Source organism: Prunus mume, linkage group LG6 (genome assembly GCF_029339155.1).
Source record: "Prunus mume cultivar Tortuosa linkage group LG6, ASM2933915v1, whole genome shotgun sequence".
In the NCBI taxonomy this organism is placed as follows: Eukaryota; Viridiplantae; Streptophyta; class Magnoliopsida; order Rosales; family Rosaceae; genus Prunus; species Prunus mume.
In genome coordinates this window covers 9,773,152-9,786,190 of record NC_142703.1, presented here as the reverse complement: position 1 = coordinate 9,786,190, position 13,039 = coordinate 9,773,152, and the positions used below count along the sequence as shown (strand labels likewise).

Here is a 13,039-nt window from a genome sequence, read left to right as displayed (position 1 = left end):
CACCGTTCATCACTGATCACTGAAAATATTGGTAGCCTGTGGGCCCTACATCTACCTCATGTTTTATCTGGACCCTTCGTACCCGCTCCGCTGGTCCCATGAGCGATGGGCCAATGGTTTATAATACTCATGAAATGAGAAACCGACTCTTGCAAGGTGGGAGGGATATTGGAAATAAGAATACTTGATTCTGAGTTCATTCAGTTTTGCTAAGTTTTAATATCCTAGAGTATCCCCATATTGCTTGCATCCCTACAATGAGTGGGATGGGATCATAGGGCCTCTATATTTACCATCCAGTTATATCACCCTCCTGTCATTAAAAAAAATGTATAATTTATTATGATTTACGGTGACAGAAAAAGAAATTTTTTGATAGACTTTGTGTTGGTGGTTCGGCTTGAATTGTATTAGAATTGAGTCCGAGCCAATTATCATGCATCTCACAACTCTAAATGAGATTGTAAAACACAAATTTATGAATTCATCAAACAATAATAAGGGCATTAGTTAAATTTAATTAAAATAGTTTAGGATAGGTTGAATCGCCAAGCAACTTAGTTACAATTGCAACTAAATTGTCCCATCTTCTAGAAAATCATAAATTAAACTATGATACTAATAAGAAAAATTCATGTGTCTAGAAACAATTTCAGGCGAGGAATGATAAATTCTTTGTTCATGTTATCTCAATCCACAATTGGAGGTAAATGCTCCATCAGTACTAATAGACAATGAAAAAAATAAATAAGGGTCTTCATTTAAAAATGAAGGACTTTATTCAAAAGAAATAATTTATCATAATGATAAAAAGGAAAAGCTATAGTGGGGTGAGAGAGGCTCGAACTCTCGACCTCAGGATAACTCAGAAGCTATGAGACCTACGCGCTAGCCAACTGCGCCACCACCCCGTTGTTGTTTTTTCTTCTACAGTAATTTTACTTAATGTATAACATTCTCGCCATTGGTTGGGCAAACCTTCGCGGCTATCTTCCAGTTCCCACGTGCCCAATTCGGTGTCGTTTTCAAACAAACCCTAGGCAGTAGCCCTTCCCTCCTCGACACTTCCTCCTCCTTCCTTTCTAACCCCTCTGTGTCTCCTCTCTCTCTCTCTCTCTCTCTCTCTCTCTCTCTCTCTCTCTCGTTTCAGAGAGCAGAAACAACACCAAGACACAAAACACACACAGAGAGCCAGCCATGGACTCAGACGAAGGTAAACTGTTCATAGGAGGGCTGGCCTGGGACACCACAGAGGACAAGCTCACCGACTACTTCAACCAGTACGGTGACGTCACCCAGACCGTCATCATGCGCGACAAGACCACTGGCCGGCCCAGGGGCTTCGGCTTCGTTGTCTTCTCTGATCCCTCGGTGCTCGATAGGGTCCTCAACGACAAGCACACCATTGATGGCCGAGTGGTCAGTCTCTGTCCCTCTTTTATTTTAGCTGCATTGGCTCATCGATTGGGATTGCTTAATGCTTTTCTTGTTTATGCTAATTTTATTGGGTTTAATTGTTTTTTTAGCTTCTTGTGTGTGTTCTGCGTTCTGGGATTTCGTTACTTTGCTGTAATGTGTTATGGGTTTGGCTATTTTGATGTTAATTTTTATAGGCTTTCACATGCTTTAGCTGTTTTGAGTGTTATTGCGTTCTGGAGTCTCTTATTATGTGGTAATGTGTACTGGGTAATGCTAATTTTGAGTTGGGCTTGCATCTGCTTGCTGAAGACCCATAAGAGTTAGCGAAAGAATCAATTATTTGGCTTATAATGTCTATCTTTGTATTGATTTTTTTTTTTTTTTTAAAAATATTTATAAAAAGAGTCTATCTTTATTGTGTCTTTTGACTTTCTACTGATTTTGTTGGTTGTTAAGCTCCTTGTGGGGAACTTTACAGAAGTACTTACAGTTATGTGATTTTTGGGTTCATTGTGGTCTTTGACTGATGAAAACCAAGTTCATTAGGGCGAGAATTCCATTGTCATTGCTTACTTAGTCTGCTAGAAATAATTTTGTGTATGTGACATCTTTTCTAAGATGTAAAGTGTGTGCAAGCAATGATTTTTAATGGGAGTTTCGTATTATTATCTACTTCTTATTCGTTAGTGAAGATTTGTCTATGATTTTATATTCTGGGTGCCCATTGATGTGAAATTATACGCATAGGGTGCTTCATGGAAGCACAAGATTAAGTTGTCAACATTAAAAAACTTGACTATTCAATCCCAAAACAGTCAGTAATTTACTGAAAATTATGTTGTATAACAACACCAACTTACTCTTGATTTAAATGGCTGAATTTATTTCTTCTAAGCACGGCTTAATGGTACTGGTTAAAAAGTTTGTACAAACACACATAGGGAGGTTGGATTATTTTCTTTTATTTTAAAAATTCCTGTCATGGCCTTCAATTGTGAAATTGTCCAAATACAAATTTTTAGCTTTTAGTCTCAAAATGATTGACTTCTAGTTTTTAAGATTCAATTACTACTTTTATGTGTCTCCTTACAAAAAATTCTCAGCTGATTTGTGTATGGAACAATTTTTCAGGGATGACATAAATCTACCACTTTCATTTTATTGGGTTGTTTCTTGCCCCTTATGGATGGGCGTATACTAGTTTAATATATTTCTTTGCTTTCTCTGTACATATGTTTGTCCCTTCATCAGTTGAATGTTCTACTTTGACTACACAGGTGGAAGCAAAAAAGGCTTTATCAAGAGAAGAACAGCAGACATCCAATAGAAGTGGAAATTTTAATACCACCAGAAGCTCTGGTGGGGGAGGAAATTTTAAGACCAAGAAAATATTTGTTGGAGGATTGCCTTCCACACTGACAGAAGATGGATTTCGTCAATTCTTTGAAAATTATGGCACTGTCACTGATGTAGTAATAATGTATGACCAGAATACTCAACGACCCCGTGGTTTTGGTTTCATAACATTTGATACTGAAGATGCAGTTGATAGAGTACTACACAAGAACTACCATGAGTTGAATGGTAAACTTGTAGAGGTAAAGCGAGCACTTCCTAAAGATGCAAATCCTGGTGGTGGGGGCCGTGGTGGGGGTTTTCAAGGTTACAATGCCTCTGGTGCCAGTACAAATGCATTTGATGGCCGCATGGATGGCAATAGGTACATGCAGCCACAAACTACAGCAGGTGGTTTCCCTCCATATTCTGGTTATGGTGCGCCAGGGTATGGTTATGGGGCGGCAAATGCTGGGGTTGGTTATGGAGGTTATGGAAGTTATGGTCTTGGTGGTTATGGAAGTGCCAATACTGGTTTTGGTGGTCCTGCAGGATCATATGGAAATCCGAATGCCCCTAATGCTGGTTATGTTAGTGGGGCACCTGCTGCATTGAAAAGTACTTGGAGCAACCAAACTCCTTCTGGGTATGGTGCTTCTGGTTATGGGGCTGCAGCTCCTTGGAGTGCTCCTGGTGGAAGTGGTGCTCCTTCTGCTCCAAGAGGTCAATCCCCAAGTGGGGCCTCTGGTTACGGAAATCAAGGTTATGGGTATGGAAATTATGGCGGGAGTTACGCTTCTTATCCTGGTGGATACGGGAGCTCTGGTGGGCGTGGTGGAAGTACCCCAACTAGCAACTCTGGTGGTAGTGCTAGTGGTGGAGAGCAACAAGGGACCCGTGGTGGCTACATGGGGAGTGGCTATGGCGACACCAATGGAAATTCAGGGTACTCTAATGCATCATGGAGATCTGATCCTTCACAGGCCACTGGTGGCTATGGTGGTTCTCAGTCCAGGCAGGCCTAACATTGGAGATCCAACAGATTTTGAAATTTGTTTCACAGGAATCCTTGTGCAAGTGATCATTTCTCCAGTCTGACAGTTTATGCGTGAGAAGAGTTGAAATTAAATCCAGAGACTGGTTGGATTGCTTAATTCTTGGTGGTAGTTGGCAGGTCTGCTAGAAGTTACAACCAATGCATTCTAGTAGTAGTAATTCTTATTGAAATTTTCAGAATTTAATATCTAGGATGCTTAAATTGTGCGTGCTTTATGATTTTGGAGCTCCCCTCTTCCCCTTTCCACTCAACCCTCTCTCTCTCCCTCTCTTTTCTGTTTGACCTAGATAGTTTCTATTGAACTTACTTATCACTGTGGGTAATGATGATAGTTATTGTTTCTGGTGCTGCATTAGTTTTATCAGTTGTGATGTGCTAGAAATTTTATGTTACTGTCTTCATTATTCATGCTCATTGAATTTTTTTTTCCTTGATCAGACTCATTGAACTTATTTATCCGGTGGGTAATCACGATAGTTCATTGTTCCTGGTACTGGATTAGTTTAATTCAGTTTCTGTGCGCTAGATGTTACTGCCTGGATTACTCATGCTTTGAGTTTATTATGTCTGGTCCATTTAAGCAACTGGGCTACTGCATTTCTAGTGATTGAAGGGTAGATCTAGTAAAACTTAAGTAGCACTGAGTAATATGTGCGCCGCATGATAGGATTACTCTACACTCTTCTTGAAATGTGTAATAACTTTCCTCCTGGATTTGCACTTCTTGTGCAGGAGATCCTACTTTTCAATTCTGGGATGCAATAATTTTATAAATGGGATTTGTAGCATGGACATGATTTTCAGGTTGGAGTTGCTCGATGCATTGCCTTGGTTCAGAGTTGTCCAAGCCAGTCTTTGTGGTGGTATGTTACCAAAAAGTTTATGTGGGTAGTTTTAGGTGCTCAGTTTCATTTAATATGGGATTATATAAGTACCTGTTTATGTGTTTTCCTTGATTATAGATGTCGGTAGTGTTCTTTTAGGATTGAAGACGGGAAAAGGATAACAAGAGAAACAAACATGAAAGTAGAAATCTTCAGAATAGTTTTGACAGTTCGAGTCATTTGGAATCAGAGTCATTCTTGATTTATATAGTATATAGGGTTGGCTAACTTTTCAAGAGGCCCCAATTTTGATTAGAGATCCGTGAAGACAATACTTTCTCCTTTTGTTGCATGATTGGGAATATTAATGGTAGTTGAAGAATAATTCATACGTAATTTCAACTACATATGCCAATTGGCTTAAGCGTAGATCAGTGTGAATTTTATTATGAAACTCACACCAATTGGCGGCTTGCAAAACTCCACAATTTTTAGGCAAAAAATAGAAGGGAACAAGAGTTTTAATAGGAACACCGTTGCGTCCTTGGTTGATTGTGAGGTCTACATCCATCAAAAGTTGATGGTCACCCAATGTAAGTGAGCTGATAGTTGCGCCGGTTTATGCTTAAAATTGTTTCCTTGGCCTGATACTTGGCCATCATTAGTGGTCTCTTTCCTATCTTTGTTAGTTTCATTACTAAGGGTTCATTTTGGAGTGATTTTGAATAGGTCAAAAAGCATTTATTTGGAGAATCACTTCTCTATATAATCACTTTAAGTAGTTTTATGTGATTCTATAGACGAAGTGATTCTGGCATATTTAGAATCACTCCCAAACAAGTCTATTTGCAACAAAAAAAACAAGTTAGTGAAAAGGAATCCCTCTTGCATTACTTGTGAATCAACGGAACAGAAACACTCAGACTAGTCCTTGGTGGTCTTTCGTTTCCAAGACTTTAATAAAAATGCAACAAAAGAAAAACATATCTAGAACAGATGGAATGGGAAAACAATTCCTTTTCTGAGTCAGCATGAATTAATTTATTCAGAACATGAAAAATACTAGACATATTCAAGCCAAGTCACACTTGACGTCTCTTTTACTTGTCTTCTTCGACAAATTTCGTCCAATCGCTTCCCCATCTCAGAAGCCAATTTCGTCCAATCGCTTCCCCATCTTCAAAAGCAACTGTAGTAAAACAATCAGAGATCAAAAACTTGTTTGGTATACAATTTGAAAATTATTTTCAAATCTTAAAAAATTGAGAACTTGTGGGTTAATAAAAAAAACTGAAAAAACAGATATTTTTTATTTTTCATAATTGTAGTGTTTTTAAGTTGTTCTTGAGTTTGAGTTTTTAAAAATAAGGCTACCAAATAGGTTTTCTTTGTTTTAGACTTAAATTCTGTTTTTGAATTTAAAAAGTTGGATTCAAGTTTAATACCAAACAGACTCTTAATTTCCAAAGAAGTTCTTACATGCATCTCAACATTGACAGACACATCTACAAAAACATTGACAGAAATATCATCTTGAGTTCACATGGATGACCGTATTCGTCTGACTCTTGGAACAGTCCACATATATATATCAAACAAGAATCACTTTGGATAATACATTTAACCAAATTTAACTTCCTCACCTTCTCTAACCCCTTCCGCATCTTCTCCTGTTCCTCTTTGTAATACTCATCATACAGCTGCAAAATTCCAATACAAAACTGTTTCAGTTCATAGCATTATTTTGATTTTTGATTTTTTCAAATTGGCATATATCATCCAATTAGAATAAGGAGCATCACCAAAAAAAAGAAAAAGAAAGTGACTGCTACATTTACAAAAACAAGCTAATAAAGTTTACCAAATACATAGATTTTATTTCCTCACCTCTTCTGGCCATAATTGAGGATCCTCATCCAGATCCATAACATCCACCTCCGACTGCTCCTGAAAATTTTCAGTACAAACTCTAACATGCATTTCAAATCAGCATATCCACCTGACTAGACTAGAAAGATCAAATTTTCAGACTCCGGGAACTATTCTATTCCCACTTTGCATCAAACTAGTATCACTTTCTTTCCTTTTAGATTTGATTAGTGGAACCTAATAATGGTTCACGAGCAAACAACATTTTATGTGCCTAAAACAACATATGTCTAATGTTCGAAACAATCGAAATTCGATGAGCAAAATCTTCTAAAGAACACCAGGTAAACTTGGAATTATGAGAATCCATTTCATTACCTCCTCTCAGATCGATGTCCCGACGTCTTCACCACCAGCATCCTACAACAATCATAGATACAAAGTTCCAAAGTGATTACAAGATTTATAAACAAGCTATAGCATGTGAACCCAGATGTGTCTAGAGCAATAAAAAGGAACATACACTATCTTTGTTTTCAAGATGGCTCATCATCATTTTGAAGATGAACTTTGGAAACCTAGTAGGATTATCACGCGTTGGGCGCACTAACTTCCTTAACTTTGCAATATCATCAAGAATAAAATCGAGAGGCCTGCAGATTGGCAGTTGAACCATTTCAAATTGGGAAAGAGGGGGGAATAGTCACATCATACACGAGGACACGTTAAAAATTACAAGAATAATAGAGGACAAATTAAATGGGTGAGGATTTTTAAAGGCTCGAATCCTGCTTTCCCTCGTGTTGCTGTTCAGGAGCTTCTTCCATTTTCTTCTCTATCTCGGGATTTAGCTGAATGGCAAATTGGATAGAATTATATATATATATATATATATATACAGATAAAAAAAATAGGTACATAAGAGACAAATAAAGTTTTTTAGTTTATTATATCAGTCTTGAATAAAACCAAAGCCAAAACATGTATGATTAGCAGCCCAGAAGAGACAACCGAATTGATTCCAAAATTCATAAAAATATGCGAATTGAAAAAAAAAAAATTTGAACTAATGAAAAGCAATAACTTTAATCATATATATTTCATGGGAAGACTCCACTAAAATAAAACCTTTTTATTTTTGTTTGTCAGTAGTGATTTCATTAAAAGGGTTTAGGGTTTGGCCAAGAGAAACAAAACAACCCTTAACCAACCAAGGAAGCAAACAAAACGACCACGGAAGACAAGTCCCAACCAAGACAGACCAACGAAACCACATCGCAGACTAGTTCTCATGGGATTGGAGGGGGGGATAATCATTTTCTCAAGATAATTTTTGGCGGTTTTTATTCCTTACACATCAAATAAGAAAATTTGATTTTATGGGATTTTAGTATGAAATATATATTGACTTAATGAGTCATCATTTTTAGCAAAACTCATACTTTGCACAAAAACCGATTTTTCATATTTGATTTGGTGGGAATTTGATTTTCTAGTATTTTTATTTGAATTCAAATAGAGTAATATTGTGGAACCCTATATTTATTAAATTATATAGTTTGAAGATTTAATATTTTGCCATTTAATTTATATATTATATTTTATTGAAAACTTAGGAGTTAAGGCTTAAAAGATATATTTGGTAAGAAGTTTGAGGTGGACTCATTAGCATGAGGTGTTGGATCAAGAGTCTTGTAGCTAGAGATGGTGCCACCATTCTTGCTAGGTGGCGGGACATGCAAAGATTGAAGATAACCTCAAGTTGTTGTTATCCTATATTGTTGCCGCCAAGAGTATTAACCAATGATGAATTTCTTGTTGCCTATTTCTACTACTATAAATAGAAGTCTATGTTTACAAATGGTTTACTACATCTAGAGAAAGGCATGCATAGTTTGCATGAGAAATGAGAGAGAGTAAGAGAGAAAAAATGAGAGAGAGTGGTAATGAAACTCTTGGAGCTTGGTTTGGGTGATAGTACATGAAGATAGGTAGATGGGTTGTCTTGCCAATTTATTTTAAGGACTCTCATTATTGAGGTGAGTGGTTTATGTAATGTATTTTAAAAGTTCTTATTTTGTGATAAAATATGAAAACCATGAATTATCGTGGATTTGTTCTATTTATAAATATCTCTCTATTTCAAGTCAAGCATGTCTAATTTGGTGCAATCTTTCACATTATATATATATATATATATATTGATTGGAATATTTGTGAAGTGGGTATTTTTCATGGAACATAAGAACTTCAATGTTGGGGTATTCGAGAGATAGATGTACCACACGGGGACGTAGGCACTAAGGCCAATATGGGTCAAGTGGTTGATTACATACTATGAAGGATAACCGAGATATGAATGGATGATATGATATGATCTTGTCCGACACGTTATGGGCTTTGAGATGATCCGTTATGGGCTTTGAGATGGTCCGGTCAGCCTTGGGCTGGCTAGCACAGTACTCATTTTTTATTGTTCTTTGTTTGCCTTGCATATCCCATCTTGTGAACATATAATAGATAATTTCAAGAACCATGGGGCATTATTCATCTTACGTGTTGAGAAGAATACTATGTTTACTCATTTAGTTTAGGATAATTTTCATAAGGAGGCTCGTTGCATTATGGTGACTAGAAAAGGATTTGGTCACAAAGCTACCGAAGTATTATTTTTGAAAAAGCTTTATTATGGGTTAAAGCTTCCAGTGCTAGCCATTGTCGATTGCAATCCATCTAGACTTCACATATTTTTTATTACAAATATGGTTTGGTTAGAAAATCATTTGACAGTCGTGACTTAGCCACTCCAAACATTAAATGGTTGGGTTTGAGGCCGTCAGATATAGAAAAATATGAAGTTTATCCAGAAGACATACCATTGGAAAAGACTAGTGTCTCTGTAGCTAGGCCTCATCATTTGGCCTGCGGGCTCATGGGCCTACGGGGGCTCGCCTAGCCCATCAAGAAAAAGCCCGGCCCGGCCCGTTATGAGCTTTGAGATGGTTCGGCCCGCCTTAGGCTGGGCTAGCACAGTACTCTTTTTTACTTTTCTTTGTTTGCCTTGCGTATCCCGTCTTGTGAACATATAGTAGATAATTTCAAGAACCATTGGGCATTATTCATCTTAATTGTTGAGAAGAATATTGTGTTTACTCATTTAGTTGAGGATAATTTTCATAAGGAGGCTCGTTGCTTTATGGTGACCGGAAAAGGATTTGGTCACAGAGCTACCAAGTTATTCTTGAAAAAGCTTTATTATAGGTTAAAGCTTCCAGTGCTAGCCATTGTCGATTGCAATCCATCTGAATTTCACATATTTTATTATTATTACAAATATGGTTCGGTTAGGAAATCTTTTGACAATCGTGACTTAGCCACTCCAAACATTAAATGGTTGGGTCTAAGGCCGTTTGATATAGAAAAATATGAAGTTCATCTAGGAGACATACCATTGGAAATGACTAGTGTCTCTGCAGCTAGGCCTCGTCATTTGGCCCGCGGGCTCATGGGCCGATGGGGGCCCACTGGCCTATCTAAAAAAGGCCTGGCCCGACCAGTTATGGGCTTTGAGATGGCTCGGCCCACCTTGGGCTGGGCTAGCATAGTACTCTTTTTTACTATTCTTTATTTGCCTTGCATATCCCGTCTTGTGAACATATAATAGATAATTTCAAGAACCATGGGCCATTATTCATCTTACTTGTTGAGAAGAATACTGTGTTTACTCATTTTGTTAAGGATAATTTTCATAAGGAGTCTTGTTTCATTATGGTGACTGGAAAAGGATTTGGTCATAGAGCTACCAAGTTATTCTTGAAAAAGCTTTATTATGGGTTAAAGCTTCCAGTGCTACCCATTGTTGATTGCAATCTATCTGGACTTCACTTCTTTTAATTTCAAATATGGTTCGGTTAGAAAATCATTTGACAATAGTGACTTAGCCACTCCAAACATTAAATGGTTGGGTTTGAAGCCATCAGATATAGAAAAATATGAATTTCATCCAGGAGACATACCATTGGAATGGATTAGTGTCTCTACTGCAGCAAATAGCTTTTTGAAACAACAGTTTGTGACAAGTGACAAAAATTGGGCTAGTGAGATAGAAAAAATGTTGGAGATCGGAAAGATGATAAATATTGAGAATTTGAACTTGAAAGGTAGTCAATATTTGTCAAGGGAATTCTTGCCAAAGAAATTGGTGGCAAAGGATTGGATATAGAGGAATCAAGTAACAAAGTATTGGTGCTGCAATCATTATGCAAAAGGCCTTGTTAATATTACTAACTTATTGTTTACTATGAGGGTTGTTAATTCTAGCCAGGGTGGAAAATTTAGATAATGGCATTCTTTTGCATTATATAAGTGAACGAAATAGCAACGTACTTCGATAGAATGAAAAACTAATTCTCTTTATGAATAATCATTAATTAATTCAAAACATATTCAGGCCACGTTACGTCCCACTTGGGCCTGAATTTGTCTTGGACCTTACTCGGCGTTTATGTATTTCATGGTTCATGGGGGAGTTGCCCAATGGGAAACAAACATGAAAGTAGACTACTTTAAAATAGCGTTTTGACAGTTCGAGTCATTCGAAATCTGAGTCATTCTTGATTTGTGTAGTATATAGGGTTGGCTAATTTTTCAAGAGGCCCCAATTTTGATTAGAGATGCATCAAGATTCTCCTTTGTTGGAGAATATTTCATATGTATTGTATATTAATGATTCCAACCGTCTAATTTGTAGATATTTCCTCAAAAACCATTTCGGTAAAAAATAACTTGAATACAAAATTATTTCACCACTCAATTAGATGGTTGTTATTATAGTTTTTTCGTGAAGTACCATATTCGTCTATTTTGTAGATCCCAACCAAATGCCTTAATGATTTTCAATTTGTTTGATTTTATTTTTTATTTTTTATTTTTTTGTAACGGTGATCTCTAAGAATGAAGACTTGAAAAAGAGACGATTTGTGACAGGACCCGACCCAAATTCCACTTTGAAATTTAAGTTGAACCCTGTGCATGTACGACACCCGGCAGGTGCCATGCACAAAATACCAAAATACCCTTCTAACTAGAAACCAAATTTTCTACTAGTTTGACTTCTACCGAAATTTCGGCAAAGTCTCATTTGTAAATTGTACGTTCCCAAAAATTTTACCTGTAAAAAAACATAATTTTTATAATCCCAACATTCAGCATGCACGATAATACCATTCAAACGACCAACATCAATTTATTATGGCCTCAGGCCTCTCTAACCCAAATAAATGTTCTATCATCTAAAATTCATCTCAACTTTCATATCATTAATAATACATTAGCAATTTCAAACACACTAACTCGCGGCTACACCTTGTAACATTAGGTTGCCTACATACCCTTACTGAGGGAACAAGCCACACGTAGTTCTTTCCCTTTAATAATGTACTTGAATATCTTATTCATTCATCATATTGCCATGTGTTTTGCAAATCAAACTGAGTGCTCATGCGCATGATGTACTCAATCATATTCACAACTCTAAAACAATACATTACAGCTTCCCAATACTTGAAACAGTTATATACTAAATATAAATAAGCCATACGTTGAACTCCCTCTAATTCATGAATCGTTTTGTATATTATTCGCTTAAATTATATATATATATATATATAAGATTATAATAATAGAAATAGAAATAAAAGTAAAAATGACAATAAAAAAAAAAAAAAAAAAAAAAATAAATATATATGTATCAACAACTTAACTGAAATATATATACATATATATATAAATACAAAGTTCCAAAGTGATTACAAGATTTATAAACAAGCTATAGCATGTGAACCCAGTTGTGTCTAGAGCAATAAAAAGGAACATACACTATCTTTGTTTTCAAGATGGCTCATCATCATTCTGAAGATGAACTTTGGAAACCTATTAGGATCATCACGCGTTGGGCCACTAACTTCCTTAACTTTGCAATATCATCAAGAATAAAATCGAGAGGCCTGCAGATTGGCAGTTGAACCATTTCAAATTGGGAAAGAGGGGGGAATAGTCACATCATACATGAGGACACGTTAAAAATTACAAGAATAATAGAGGCCAAATAAAATGGGTGAGGATTTTTACAGGCTGGAATCCTGCTTTCCCTCCTGCTGCTGTTCAGGAACTTCTTCCATTTTCTTCTCTATCTCGGAATTTGACAAACTGAGATTTAGCTGAGTGGAAAGTTGGTTCAAATTAAGAGAAGAGGCAACCAAATTCATAAAAATATTCGAATTCACAACTAAATTGAACTAATGAAAAGTAACTTTAATCATATATATCTCATGGCAAGCCTCCACTAAAATAACTTTTTTTTGTGTGTGTGTGTGTGTGTGTGTGTGTGGTCAATAGTGATCTCATTTAGGGTTTGGCCAAGAGAAACAAGACAAGCCTTGACCAACCAAGGGAGCAAACAAAAAACGACCAAGGAAGACAAGTCACGCAGGACAAGTTCCAACCAAACTAGATCGCAGACTCAACTAAAATAACC

At 36.6% G+C, this 13,039-nt stretch overlaps 1 protein-coding gene, 1 long non-coding RNA gene and 1 other non-coding gene across 11 annotated transcripts; 1 reads left to right on the top strand and 2 right to left on the bottom strand.

Moving 5' to 3' along the window:
• Positions 1-826: 826 nt before the first annotated feature.
• TRNAM-CAU (transfer RNA methionine (anticodon CAU)) lies at positions 827-911 on the bottom strand. Its single transcript is given in 2 exon segments — positions 827-862; positions 874-911. It is a non-coding gene; the product is annotated as a tRNA-Met (tRNA).
• Positions 912-982: 71 nt separating this feature from the next.
• LOC103334426 (heterogeneous nuclear ribonucleoprotein 1-like) lies at positions 983-4,163 on the top strand. The gene is made up of 2 exons (XM_008237394.3): positions 983-1,419; positions 2,697-4,163. The coding sequence occupies exons 1-2, from the start codon at positions 1,198-1,200 to the stop codon at positions 3,777-3,779; spliced, it is 1,305 nt and encodes a 434-aa protein (XP_008235616.1). The 5' UTR covers positions 983-1,197; the 3' UTR covers positions 3,780-4,163.
• A 1,339-nt stretch (positions 4,164-5,502) lies between these two features.
• On the bottom strand, positions 5,503-12,459 carry LOC103334427 (uncharacterized). Of its 9 annotated transcripts, XR_016127966.1 has the most exons (7): positions 7,241-7,385; positions 7,028-7,157; positions 6,883-6,924; positions 6,523-6,604; positions 6,279-6,335; positions 5,815-5,824; positions 5,503-5,780 (listed from the first exon to the last, which is right to left on the bottom strand). It is a non-coding gene; the product is annotated as an uncharacterized LOC103334427 (long non-coding RNA). The 9 variants fall into 9 exon arrangements; XR_016127971.1 differs by lacking the exon at positions 7,241-7,385 and adding an exon at positions 12,436-12,459 and having other exon boundaries at positions 5,503-5,824; positions 6,523-6,582; positions 7,028-7,082; XR_016127968.1 differs by having other exon boundaries at positions 6,523-6,643; positions 7,028-7,356.
• Positions 12,460-13,039: the final 580 nt, after the last annotated feature.

Excerpts from the sequence above, each read along its gene's own strand:
- LOC103334426 (XM_008237394.3), top strand. The coding sequence starts at position 1,198 with ATGGACTCAGACGAAGGTAAACTGTTCATAGGAGGGCTGGCCTGGGAC. Across the intron at positions 1,420-2,696 it reads ACACCATTGATGGCCGAGTG|GTGGAAGCAAAAAAGGCTTT; the intron begins GTCAGTCTCTGT and ends TTGACTACACAG.